This window comes from Myotis davidii, unplaced genomic scaffold, assembly GCF_000327345.1.
Source record: "Myotis davidii unplaced genomic scaffold, ASM32734v1 scaffold1431, whole genome shotgun sequence".
Classification (NCBI taxonomy): Eukaryota; Metazoa; Chordata; class Mammalia; order Chiroptera; family Vespertilionidae; genus Myotis; species Myotis davidii.
Genome location: NW_006282737.1, coordinates 181,417 through 195,445, shown reverse-complemented (window position 1 = coordinate 195,445; position 14,029 = coordinate 181,417). Strand labels below are relative to the sequence as shown.

The 14,029-nt window shown below is 42.1% G+C and overlaps 1 protein-coding gene across 1 annotated transcript in view; it reads left to right on the top strand.

The window, feature by feature from the left end:
• PGK1 (phosphoglycerate kinase 1) overlaps positions 1 to 14,029 on the top strand; it is a 37,236-nt gene that overhangs the window by 18,782 nt on the left and 4,425 nt on the right. The window contains exons 2-6 of the mRNA XM_006753175.2: positions 3,149 to 3,199; positions 7,105 to 7,260; positions 7,373 to 7,517; positions 9,867 to 9,970; positions 10,827 to 10,946. Of these exons, the coding sequence (XP_006753238.1) occupies positions 3,149 to 3,199; positions 7,105 to 7,260; positions 7,373 to 7,517; positions 9,867 to 9,970; positions 10,827 to 10,946 (576 nt within the window). The remainder of the gene's footprint in view (positions 1 to 3,148; positions 3,200 to 7,104; positions 7,261 to 7,372; positions 7,518 to 9,866; positions 9,971 to 10,826; positions 10,947 to 14,029) is intronic.

The window sequence follows — 14,029 nt, the reverse complement described above, 5'->3', positions numbered from 1 at the left end:
TTGATTGAATTTTAGAGAGAGTGAAGGGAAAGGGAGAGACACATTGATTGGTTCCCTCCTGCACATGCTCTGATAGCCTACTGGGGATGTGCCCACAACCAAGGTCCATGCCCTTGACTGGAATTGAACCTGGGATCCTTGAGTCCGCAGGCCAACGCTCTATCCGCTGAGCCAAACCAATTAGGGCATAGTTGTGTGTTCTTTTTCATTTGTTTCTAGGGAGTTTTTTTTATTTCTTTCTTGATCTCATTGGCTATATAATAAAAGACTAATAAGCAAATTGTCCCCTCTACCAGGAGTTCAACCAGGGGGTGGGGCCGGCCAGCCAACTGTGCGCAGCTCCTCCTACCGGCTGGTCCTGCCCTGGCCGGCCAGACCCCACCCTTGCACGAATCCGTGTATCAGGCCCCTAGTTGCTTAATATCGATATTTCTAACTCTCTATCCTTCTCCCTTCCTCTCTGTAAAAAATCAATAAAATGTATTTTTTTTTAAAAAAAAAAAAAACAACGATTTACAACCAAAAATGTGTCCATTGGAAAAGACATGTTAAAGCGCCAAGCCTGTTTTGTCTTCCTTTCTGTTTAGCCATGATATCTGATTTCACCAACATGCTGGAGGCCGGAGACTGATCATGAGTTAAAAAAAAGACCACTTGACAAATTAGGACTAGGAGGGAACTGCCTCACCTGATAAAGGGCATCTGTGAAAAACCCATGGCTAACATACTTAACTAGGGGCCCAGTGCAAGAATTTGTGCACTTTGAAAGGAACTGTGGGCATGGGGGCGGGTCTTGGCCCATCCTCTGCGCCCCCGCCCAACCCCTCCCATTGTGGCCCCTAGTCTCCTCTCTGCTGGCAGCCCCCTTCCCGCCACTGCTGCTCCCACGCGTTGACGGCGCTGTCCCTGCTCGCACCTGCTAATGGTATGGAGTGATTGGCATGGCGCCAGCAGCGGGTGCAAATGGGGCCAGTGCCGTCAGCAGGTGCGCACGGTGGCTGCTGCCCCGATCGCTCCTCAGGAGCAGGGGTAGGTGGAGAAGTCCTCAGAGAGGATCGAGGCCGGCAGCTGCCACGTGCACCAGCTGATAGCACTGAGCAATCAGGACTGGCACTGGGCGCCAGCAGTGGGTGCAAGCGGGGCTGGTGCCAGCAGCAGGTGCGAGTGCTGGGTGGGACTGCAGCGTGTGGGAGCAAAGAATTTTCAGTAACCACCAGAGGCTTGCCCCGATGACAGCGACTGGTGTCCCACCTTGGTCTGGCGCCCCCACTCACCTGCTCCACCATCCGGCTGCGGCCAATGCCCGCCATGTAACTTGTAGAGATTTATTTTGTGTCCTAACATGTTTTCTATCTTTTAGAATGACTCGTTCACTTGGGGAGAATGTATATTCTGCAGGTTTGGGGTGAATTGTTCTATAAATGTCAATTAAATTCATATGATCCAGTGTGTCTTTTAGAGTCTGTTTCCTTGTCAATTTTTTGTCTGGAAGATCTAACCAGTGAAATCAGTGGTGTGTTAAAGTCCCCTACTCTGACAGTCTTGCTGTCGATTTCTTCCTTAAAGTCTTCTAGCAGGTTTTTGTTTGTTTCTATTTACATGGAATAATTTTTTTCAATTTCTTCAATCATCCATGATGAGTCTTTTGTTCTGAGGTGGGTCTCTTGTAAGCAGCAAATAATTGGGTCATATTTTTGTATCTATTCAGCTACCCTATGTATTTTGTTTGAAGCATTTCATCCATTTACATTTAAGGTTATTGATGGTTACTTATTTATTGCTATTTTAATTCTATATGCCTGTTTCTCTCTTTGTCTATTTCTTCTCATTACAACAGTCCCTTTAGTATTTCTTGCAGTGATGGTTTGGTGGTGATAAGCTCCTTTACCTTTTTCTGGTCTGGGAAGCTCTTTATTTCACCATTTATTTTGAATGGTAGTCTTGCTGGACATAGTAATCTTGGTGTCCAATTCTTGCTTTTCATTACTTTGAATACTTCATGCCAATCCCTTCTGGCCTGTGGAGTTTCTGATTAGAAATCAGTTGTCAGCCTTATTGGAGCTCCTTTGTAGGTAACAAATTGCTTTTCTCTTGCTACCTATCAGATTCTCTCTTTGTCTTTAATTTTTGGCATTTTAATTATGATGTGTCTGGGCATAGGCCTATTTGGGTTCTTCTTGCTTGAGATTCTCTGTGCCTCCTGAACTTGTGACTTTTTCCTTCACTAGGTTAGGGAAGTTTTCTGCCATTATTTCTTCAAGCACATTTTCTATCCTTTGCTCACTTTCTTCCCCTTCTGGTATACCTATTATATGAATGTTGTTACGTTTCATGGTGTCCCTTTCCCTTAAGTTGTCCTATTTTTAATTTTTTTTTCTTTTTGGGTTCTTTTATTGAATAATTTTTCTACCCTGTCTTCTAATTCACTGATCTAATCATTGTCTTGTCCTAATCTACTCAGTAGTCCTTTCACTGTGTTCTTTATTATATCATTTTTCATAGTTACTATATCTTTTCTCATGTTGTTGAGCATCCTTTGCCATCATTCTGAACTCTCTATCTGATTATTTTCTCCCTTTCATTTAGCTCCTCTTCTGGAAAATTCACTCGTTCTTTCATTTCTGGCTTTTTTTTTTTTGTATCCCCATTTTTGCTGTTTGTTTGGGTTTGTGTCTATTAGGTAGGTTTGCTACGACTTCCAATCTCTAGTGCAGGACAATGCCAGCCACTATTTGTGACTGCTAGATAGAACAGGTTTAGCTACTCAGGTCTTCAGGGCTAGTTCCTATTATATCAGTTAGTTTTATTTTTACAAATGTCTCTTTTAAAGTATGAGACACATACTATAAAGGACACAAATCATAAGCTTGAGGAATCACACACGAGCATATTTATACAATCATCCCAGTCAAGAAATAGAACATTACCAGAACCCCAGACAACTCCTTTGGTGTCCTATCTCAGTCACTACCATCATCCTCTTCTGCATGGCTAACCATTATCTTGACTCCTTATACTGCTTTTTACTTTTAAGGTGATTTTTGAACTTCCAATTTATTTAACTGGTTCACTAAAAGTACTTTTCTAATCTTTGAGGGAATAATGCATTGATCATGACTCTGAACCTGAAACTTTGTTTCCTTTTTAGAGTGGACTTCAATGTTCCTATGAAGAACAACCAGATAACAAACAATCAAAGGTAAGGTTCCTGCTAAGCATTGTGCTAGGTTATGATGTGTGTTGGTGTAACTATGAAGGATGAAATGGTTTTCCTTTCTTATCATACAACTATGATAATTTAAGTGATCTGAGCAAGGATTTTCACCAGACTACCCGTGGTCTGCTCTGGGGTTTTTTGCAGAATTTCTATGAGAGTTATTTATGTCAAATTGATGACATATGCCAGGGAGCAAGATTTCAAGAGCTCCCTGGTCAGCTTTCTTAATGAGAATGTAGACATTGAAGAAAATCATCTTAAAGCGATTTATTTTCTGCCCTCGATTTTTGAAAATTTGAAGAATTTGGGGTTATGTATTTTTAATGAATGTCAGAGTTTAAGGTTTCTTGTCTTCCCTTGCAAAATGAACTATGCAAGAGAAGGATTTTTAATTACCAATAATTATTGAGATTATATGTAGTATTATAACCTCCTACTCCAGATGGTCCAGATAAAATCAGTTTTTGAGAATTTTGACTTAAGGGAAAAGACTTTAGAAGTAATATTTTCAATCTGTGTAGGTTGAGAAGCAGAAATTTTAAGTGATAGTACTGCTCTTGCTTTTGACTAGATTATGATACAAGGTTTTTTGTATTTTTTAAAAAATATATTTTCTTGATTTTTTTATAGAGAGGAAGGGAGAGGTACAGAGAGTTAGAAACATCGATGAGAGAGAAACATCAGTCATCTGCCTCCTGCACACTCCCTACTGGGTATGTGCCCGCAACCAAGGTACATGCCCTTGACCGGAATTGAACCCGGGCCCCTTCAGTCCACAGGCCGACGCTCTATCCACTGAGCCAAACTGGTTAAGACACAAGGCTTTTTAAAAAAATATTTTTATTGATTTCAGGGAGGAAAGGAGCGGGAGAGAGAGTTAGAAACATCAATGATGAGAGAGAATCATTGATTGGCTGCCTCCTGCACACCTCTACTGGGGATTAAGCCTGCAACCTTGGCCTGTTCCCTTGACCGGAATCAAACCCAAGGACCCTTCTGTCCGCAGGCTGATGCTCTGTGTACTGAGCCAAACCAGCGAGGGTCAAGGTTTTTAAGTTTTATTTATTTATTTACTTATTATTGAATTTATTGCGGTTACACTGGTTAACGAAATTATATAGTTTTCAGGGTCACAATTCTACAACATATCTGTACACTGTATTGTATGTTCACCATCCCAAGTCAAATCTTTTTCTATCACCATTTATCTCTCCTTTACCTTCTTCTACCTCCTCCCACCTCCTCCCCTGGCAATTACCACTCTGTTGTCCATATCCATGAATTCTTTCTCTTTTTTTTCAATTTCTCTTCCACCTCTCAGTCCCCTCCCTAAATATTTTAAATTTTAAATGAAAGTTTTGAGCTTGAAAGGTGCTTTTCAATTATTAGACCAGTGTTGTCTGATGTAAATATAATATGAGCTACATGTAATTGAAAATTTTCTAGTTGTCACATTAAAAAAGTAAAAAGAAATGGGTGAGCTTGGTTTTAATAATATATTTTATTTAATCCAGTAAGTCTAAAATAATCATTGCAATATATAACCTGTAAAATAATCAAAGCACATTTAACTCTTTTGGTATTAAGTCTTTGAGATTTGGCATGTATTTTACACTATAGCACATCTCAATCTGGGCTAGTCACATTTCTAGCATCTAAGAGGCACATGTGTCCAATGGCTATCATATTAGACAGTTCAGGTCTAGACCCAGAACTGTCTCAGATATTGGCCCCAGAATAGAACCTGGCTGTCTGTCAAGACATTTCTGCTGTACCATAGTGGAAGGTCTTGTACAAGGCAGCTCTGACCCTTCTTGAGTTACATTATTTTCTGCAGCACACAGAAAAGATTGGAAACATGCCTGCCTATGAAGGTATTTTATGAATAAAAAGTAGAAAAACACATCAGAGTAGATCTTTTCATGTTTGGAAATCCATGGGGTTTAGAAATAATAGAACATGCTGACAAAGGATAGCCCTGAAGGTTAATTTGTTTCCATTGGGCAAACTTTATACCTGATAAAGGTTTACTTTTTATTTGGTATAAATGGTTTTTTATATATGCCAAATAGCATAGGTTATTTTAGAAACATAACTTGGTTTTTGTTATTCCATACTCTGCTGAAATGTCACTTTATCAGAGACTGTCCCTGGCCACCTTTCTAAAATCCCCTCCCACTGTTCCCCATTCAATCTTGTCCCCTTACCTTGCTTTATTTTCTCCATAGTTCTTATCACCATCTGAGATAGATATATTTTGTTAATTGTTTTGCTAGAGGCCCGGTGCATGAAATTCGTTCACTTGGGGGGGGGCGTGGTCACCCTCAGCCCAGCCTGTGCCTTCTCCGGGACCCCTAGGGGGATGTCCGCCTGCCAGCTTAGGCCTGCTGCCTGGGGAGAGTGGACCTAAGCCAGCAGGCAGACATCCCTCTTGCAGTCTGAGACCCCTCGCTCCTTACCACCCACCTGCTCGCTGCTCCTTAGCACTGCCGCAGAGGCAGGAGAGGCTCCCGCCATCGCCTCTGCGCTCACCAGCTATGAGCCCAGCTTCTGGCTGAGCAGCGCTCCCCCTGTGGGAGTGTGCACTGAACATCAGGGGGCAGATCCTGCATTGAGCATCTGCCCCCTGATGGTCAGTGCGCATCATAGTGACTGGTTGTTCCGCCGTAACGGTCACTTAGGCTTTTATTATATAGATTACCTCTCTCCTGATTAGAATTTCACTTCCATGAGAGCAGAGACTGTTTTATTTACTGTTGTATTGTCAGAATGTGTAACAGTACCTGGCTTAAAAGAAGTATTCAATAAGTATTTATTGAATAAATAAATCATTTTCTTAATTATAAATTTTAATTTTTTAATGACTGGCAAAAACGAAAAGCTAGTATCAGGTTTGTAACAAAAATTTGAAATGTTTCAAGTTTAATAATTTTTTGGTTAAACTCAAATGTAGTATAGTATATAAATCACATTCTGTATAATGCATATATTTTTTCTTAAATAGAAAAGTGTCTTAGGATCTGTAATGGGTGCAAAAAAGTTACTACAATTCTTCCCAAATTTTCTTTAATGGTTTCAAGATTTCTTCCAGTTATATAAAAGCTGTGTTTTGGTGTCCCTAAGACCATGCACATTTTGTGATTTGCTAGGACTCGTAAAACAGAGTCTCACTAGTAAAGTTCATTACATTGAAAGGATGCATGGAAGGGTCAGCACTGGGAAAAGATAGGGAGAGTCTGGAGAAATCCATGAATGGGTTTCTGATGCTCTCTTCCTCCCATGAGGGGACATACCGAGTGTGTTCCTTTCTCCAGCAGTGAAAAATGCAGTAAATTGTGTGCAATTATTATGTCCAGAAAAGCCTGTTAGAGACTTGGCCCTCAAGATTTTTATTGGGAGCTGGTAACATAGGTACCCTCTGCCTAGCAACTATCGAAATTCCAGACTTCCTGGAGGGAAGCAGGTACCCAGCATAAATGGCCTTGTTTTTTGTAGACAGTCTAGGAATGGTGAATGCCTTTTGTCTGTTGAAGGACTGAGGGACCACTTTGAAAGCCAAGTTCTGGACACCAGCCAAGGATCTACCTTGCAAGCAGGTTTTTCAAAGATAGCAGCTTCAGGCCTGCTAGCTGAGTTCTGCTTTCTGCATAAGGGGCAAACAATCATGAGAATGTATAATCCTAGGTGGAGGGTGTAATTAACTTTGTAATTAACTTCTTCCCTTGAACATGTATCTGAGGACCATCAGTGAATTGTTGAAAGTACATTTGAAGGAATTTGGAAAAGAAAAGGGGCTTTATGTTTTATGAGGCCATGAAGGACAGGCATATTTCCCACTAATTTCTAAGTGTAACCTTGTTCTACCTGCTGTCTCTTTCTGGTTGCAGAATCAAGGCTGCCATCCCAAGTATAAAATTCTGCTTGGACAATGGAGCCAAGTCCGTTGTTCTTATGAGCCACCTGGGTCGGCCCGATGGTGTCCCCATGCCTGACAAGTACTCTTTGGAGCCAGTTGCTGTAGAACTCAAATCTCTGCTGGGCAAGTAAGTGCCAGCTCTGGCGCTGGTGGACGTTGTGACAGGAGATGTCAAGCATATTGTTACTGGTTCTTAACTTTCAGACTGCTTAAGTCTCTCCATCTCATGCTCTCCCCAGGGATGTTTTGTTCTTGAAGGATTGCGTAGGCCCCGAAGTGGAGAAAGCTTGTGCTGCCCCAGCTGCTGGGTCTGTCATCCTGTTGGAGAACCTTCGCTTTCATGTGGAAGAAGAAGGGAAGGGAAAAGATGCTTCTGGGAACAAGGTAGGACCTGTGATTTTTAAAATTTATTTGTATATTTTTATTTATTTTAGAGAGGAAGAGAGAGGGAGAGATTGAAACATTAATGATGAGAGAGAATCATTGATCGGCTGCCTCCTGCATGCCCCCTACTGGGGAGTGAGCCCCTAACCCAGGCATGTGCCCTTGACTGGAATTGAACCTGGGACCCTTTAGTCCACGGGCCAATGCTCTATCCACTGAGCCAAACCAGCTAGGGCCTGACATTTCTTAAGGTCACTTGACTGCCTTCTTTCAAGCAGTTTCTTTTCTTAGCACCACAGGCCTTGGTCGTATTGCCTTATCGTGCCTTTGGCATGATCTTGCTAGTAGAAGTAAAATGCTGACCTAAAATTTGGTGCCCTTTTAGACAGAAACTCGAGCTGCACAGACTCTAGGACTTAGACAGGGCATATGGCAACTGGGAAATTGAGGCAAAACCTTTTATTAAGGAAGTGAGGAACTAACTACTCTAGTCAATGACTTTTTTCTTTCTTTCTTTTTTTTTAAGTATATTTTTTATTGATTTTTTACAGAGAGGAAGGGAGAGAGATAGAGAGTTAGAAACATCGATCAGCTGCCTTCTGCATATCTCCTACTGGGGATATGCCCGCAACCAAGGTACATGCCCTTGACCGGAATCGAACCTGGGACCTTTCAGTCCGCAGGCCGACGCTCTATCCACTGAGCCAAACCGGTTTCGGCAATGACTTTTTTCTTTAGTTGACTTTATATTTAGTGTTCAATAGCTTTCAATGCTTGAAATTTCAGGAGCCAGTCATGACTTTAAAATGGGTAAAAAAAGTGAGGCCATAAAATGTTTCCTTTATCCAGTATCTCTGCATTGGTCTTTCAGGGGCATTCTCTTCCTTTTAGTTATTGGCAGAAGAAAAATGAGAAGTGGGTTCTGATTATTATTGTTAATTTCTAAAACACTTTTTCATGAAGAGCTTTCAATTTGCTATTTTGCCTCAAATAATTCTTGATAGAAGGGTTATTATGCCTTTTTAATATGGGAAGATTTCAGGGATAGAGAGCGACTTGCCAAAAGTTACACTGTGAATTCATATCAGAACTGGGCTTAGAACTCAGGTCTCCTGCCATCAAGGCATTGTTTTCATTACTATATGAATCATCTTCCAGTCACCAGTAGCTGATGATATTCCATTTTAGGGAGATTATGTGGCTTTTCAGTCTTTAGTAGCATTAGTATACCTGTATTCTTTTTTTAAAATATATATATTTTATTGCTTTTTCACAGGGAGGATGGGAGAGGGATAGAGAGTTAGAAACATCGATGAGAGAGAAACAACGATCAGCTGCCTCCTGCACACCTCCTTCTGGGGAGGTGCCCACAACCAAGGTAGATACCCTTGGCCGGAATGGAACCCGGGACCTTTCAGTCTCCAGGCCGATGCTCTATCCACTGAGCCAAACCAGTCAGGGCAACCTGTATTCTTTGGGTCATTAGAAGAATGCTCATGTGGCAGCTGCATTCATCTTGATACGTAGGAGGATGGGAGTGGGCAGTGACTAAAATGAACATCTGCTTTGTGCTGTGCCATCTCTCCCTTCATCTGGCTTCCTGTGCATCTTCGCTTAGTCTCCTCCCAAAGACTTTTTGTTCATCCTGCCATTCTGCTTTCCGTCCCCTCTGGGGGGTGGTATCCCTGGATAGTGAGCTGATGTTTCAGAGCTCTATATTTTACTTATACTTTTTGTTCCTCTCTTCTTTTTTGTAGAAGTATATTTCTTATTTTCTCAAATGCCTGACTTCAGGAAAGGCCATATAAAATATCTCCTTTTGGTCAGCATAAAATGTTTCTGAGGTCCTTTTCTCTTGTCATGTTTCTGTCTGCCTGCTCTGTCCCAGCCTGCCATTGCTGCTTTCATGAGGAATATGTGTGAGGACCTCTCCCTTTGCAGAAAGGCTTTTCCCTCTCTTTTATAAGGAGAATATGTTAAAAATGAGGAAATGAGTCAAGGAGATAGAATAGTCAGAATCTTGTCCTAGAAGTAGGGGAGAAGCTACTGAAAAATGAGATGTGGTTATTAGCCTTTGTGATTAAGCAGTTAAGCCACAGGTCAGGAATCTTAGGTTTGCAATTTGAGGGAAGGCAAAGGAGAGAAAAAACACGTAAAGTTGACCAAAAGACCTGGAATATTTGCAAGAAAGAGCAGACCCTGTTGCTAATTGTAAATATTGATGTCTCACCAACTCAAGGGTCTTTAGAGAATGTTCAAGAAGACTCTTTGTAGGAAATGCTTTTATAGTTGCCTTTGCAGCCATAAACATTTACTGTTGTTGGTTTTTCCTGTTTTTTTCCTCTGCAGGTTAAAGCGGAGCCAGCTAAAGTAGAAGCTTTCCGAGCTTCACTTTCCAAGCTAGGGGATGTCTATGTCAATGATGCTTTTGGCACTGCTCACCGAGCCCACAGGTAGTACGAGTCTTATTTGATGTTGAACTGGGAACAGTATTATTCTGTTTACTCAAGCAGCCCAATCCCTGGGTTGCTTTTAGAGACATCTGTATTATACTGTGATTCTGTTGGCTTCTATCTCTAATTGGAGCTACCACTTAGATCAGCTGTGGGCAAACTACGGCCCGCGGGCCGGATCCGGCCCGTTTGAAATGAGTAAAACTAAAAAAAACAAAAACAAAAAAAAGACAGTACCTTTTTATGTAATGATGTTTACTTTGAATTTATATTAGTTCACACAAACACTCCATCCATACTTTTGTTCCGGCCCTCCGGTCCAGTTTAAGAACCCATTGTCGCCCTCGAGTCAGAAAGTTTGCCCACCCCTGACTTAGATTGTGGCTCTTGTTGAGTGCCTCTGATCCAAAGAGGAAATAAAAGTAAAAGTTGAGAATTGTGGAGCTTTTTTTGATCTTCTCTAAGCAGTTGCTCTTTCTCATTGTACATATTTCATGTAAAGTTCACCCTCTGTGAACATTGTGGGATCAGAATCTTATGCTGTCAGTAGGAAGAAAATTTAGGAATCTTCTCTTGTCATCAACTGGCTGATTATTTATTGGAATTAAACCCTTGGCCTCAAGACTACTAATACTTGTGTATATTAAATTCTGCTTAAGGTAATTGCTTTTCATTTGCCTCTTGATACTGCACTATTAGTAAAAAATTTATACCTAAGTGTTTTTGTTGCAGTTTAGGAATGAAAATCATGGTCTCCTGAAGTCTTCAAAGTATTTCAGTGATAAGGAGATGGCCTCTAGAATTGGGAGAATTGGGAGGGACCGACTACAATTTGAATGTCTCTTGTTTTTTCTAGCTCTATGGTGGGAGTCAATCTGCCACAGAAAGCTGGAGGTTTTTTGATGAAGAAGGAGCTGAACTACTTTGCCAAGGCGTTGGAAAGCCCAGAGCGACCCTTCCTGGCCATCCTGGGCGGGTATGAAGAACTCTTCAAGATTATGTTTTCAGTAGTGTGTTTGCCTGGTAGGAGGCCATAACGGGTGTTTATTGTCAGAATAGGGTGTTTATTGTCTTCCTGCTCAGCCTGTACCCTCTCCAATCTGGGACCCCTCCGGGGATATCCGACTGCCGGTTTAGGCCTGATCCCACAAACCGGCAGTCGGACATCCCTCTCACATCCCAGGACTGCTGGCTCCCAACCGCTTGCCTGCCTGCCTGCCTGCCTGCCGGATTGCCCCTAACCACTTCTTCCTTCCAGCCTGATCACCCCCTAACCACTACCCTGCCAGCCTGATCAATGCCTCACTGCTCTCCCCTGCCGGCCCGATTGCCCCTAACTGCCCTCCCCTCCAGGCCCAGTTGCCCCCAACTGCCCTCCCTGTTCGCCTGGTCACCCCCAACTGCCCTCCCCTGCCAGCCCAGTCACCCGCAACTGCCCTCCCCTGCTGGCCCGGTCATCCCTAACTGCCCTCCCCTGCCGGCCCGGTCGCCTCTAACTGCCCACCCCTGCAGTCCTGGGATGTGAGAGGGATGTCAGACTACCCATATCTACAAAGGTATGGGTAGCTTTCAGAGAAACTTAAAGGGGATAGTACAGTAATCTGGGCCTAGCAATAGCTATTACTATCCTTAGGCCTGAAGGGACAAAGAGGGAATGGTTACCAAAATCCAGAGAGGGTAGTTGTATGGAGAGGGCTCTCTGATAGGACAGGGGATATAGGGATAGATATCTGTCAGGGAGGGAGCAAGGGAAATAGTATTCTGATGTCCCTTCAACCTCCTACTGATGTACTCCTCTCACCCTCAGTTGGCTGCAACCCAACTAGAAGCCAGAGAGCAAGGGAGTCCTTTGAGGAAGACCATGCAGGTCAGCCTCTTGGGACAGAGAATAGGGCTGAGAAGGAATACAAAATGGTTCTGGCCCTAACCGGTTTGGCTCAGTGGACAGAGCGTCAGCCTGCGGACTGGAAGGTCCCAGGTTCGATTCCAGTCAAGGGCATGTACCTTGGTTGCGGGCACATCACCAGGAGGGGTGTGCAGGAGGCAGCTGATCGATGTTTCTCTCTCATTGATGTTTCTAACTCTCTATTCCTCTCCCTTCCTCTCTGTAAAAAAGATACCATGTGAATAATTATATTGTGATAGTTTAGTTAAAAATAGAAATTTCAGAATTGCGGGTCAAGAGGCTAGCTGAGTAAATTTTAGGCGATAGAGTAGGGACAGGGACCTGGTACTGCTTAGAAAAGATAACTTACTATCACTTGGCATGGCTAACTAGGTTCCAGCCTCTTTATGACTGGAAGCCTCTGACCCTTCTATGAGCAGGGCTTTAGCCCTCATGGGAATGAACCCACTCAGCATTTCCCTATGAAAGCTGACTCTGGAGTTGAGTGTCAATTTCACATTGCATAATTGCTCTCTCTTTTGTGAGCCCAGTTTCAGGGCCCTAAAAATTATTCAGGTGGATACAGGTTATCTGTGTCTTGTGACCTTACAAAGTTCAGACTGATTGTTGCTTCCCGGGAGATTAGGATTTGAGCCGTCTGATTTTGTTTTCCAACCTTCTGTAGACATGGATTTTGGGAGTGAGTGCCACCTTGTGGTTATGATTAGGTTTTAAACTCAGCTTGAAATAGTTGTTTTGGGGAGGCTGATATGGAGGTTGTTGTTGTTTTTTTTTTTTGCTACCTTTCTTGCAGTGTAGTCTCCTTAGACCATAAATGATTTTGAGAAAATTTTTACATTTTTATTAAAAGACATTATTGTGGAAGCACTCAAACAGGCACAGACGTTGAGAGAATAGTATAATAAACCCCCAGGTGCCTGTCACTCTGCTTCAAAAATTTTTGACATTTTTGCCAATCTTGTTTCATCTACTATCTAATACTTTTATTAATCAAGAGTATTTTAAAGCAAGCCTTAGCCCTGGCTGGGTGGCTCATCACTCGGCATACCAAAAAGTTGTGGGTTCAATTCCGGGTCAGGGCACAAACCTAGGTTGTGGGTTTGATTTCCGGTCAGGGTGCATGTGGGAGGCAACCAATTGGTGCTTCTCTCACATTATTTCTCTCTTTCTCTCTCTCTTTCTAAAATCAATAAACATATCCTTGGGTGAGGATACAAAAATAAAGTAAGCCTTAGATATCATATAATTTCACTTATAATACTTCTGCATGCATCTCATAAGTGATAAGGATACTTCTTTTAAATAACTACCTAACAAAATTTAAGTTTCATCTATAGTAACTCATCTGTATTTAGAAGTTATCTATCATCTCATAAATGTCTTTTTACAGTTTGTTTGAATAAGGATCCAAATGAAGTCCATGTATTACATTTGGTTGTTAGGTATATTTTATTCTGTGATAATCCTGTTTTCTTCTTTTTTTTAAAAAAAATATACTTTTATTGATTATGAGAGAGGAAGGGAGAGGGAGAGAGAGAAACATCAATAACGAGAGAGAATCATTGATTGGCTGCCTCCTGCAAGCCCCCTACTGGGGATTGAGCCTGCAACTCAGGCATGTGCCTTTGACTGGACTCAAAACCAGGACCCTTCAGTCCTTTGGCTCTATCCACTGAGCCAAACCAGCTAGAGCAGTTCCCTCTTCTTTAGTATTTTTCATTCCATTGATTTATTGAAGTAGGGAATTTGAGTTATATCCCACATTCTTTAGAAGAGTTTGAGTCTCTTTATTTTTATTTTCTCCCCACCTCCTTCCCTCCTCTCTCTCTCTCTCTCTCTCTCTCTCTCTCTCTCCCCCTTTCTGCATTAACAGTTAACTCCATTCTGACCCTTCATGATGACCAATCTTGAGAAGAGAGATAAACAGTCTCTTGTCATCCATTTCCCCACATCATTATTGTTCTGAAACCCTATTTTACAAATCCTAGCATAGGGCCTCTCACAGGGTAGCCATCATCTTTTTTATTGAATGAAGAGGAAACAGGCTCAGGTGATTTGTTCATTTAAGTGGGATTTAGATATACAGGAATGTGAACGGAAGGCAAGCTATTACTTATGTGAGGGACATTAAAGGTTTTGCTTCAAGTGAACTC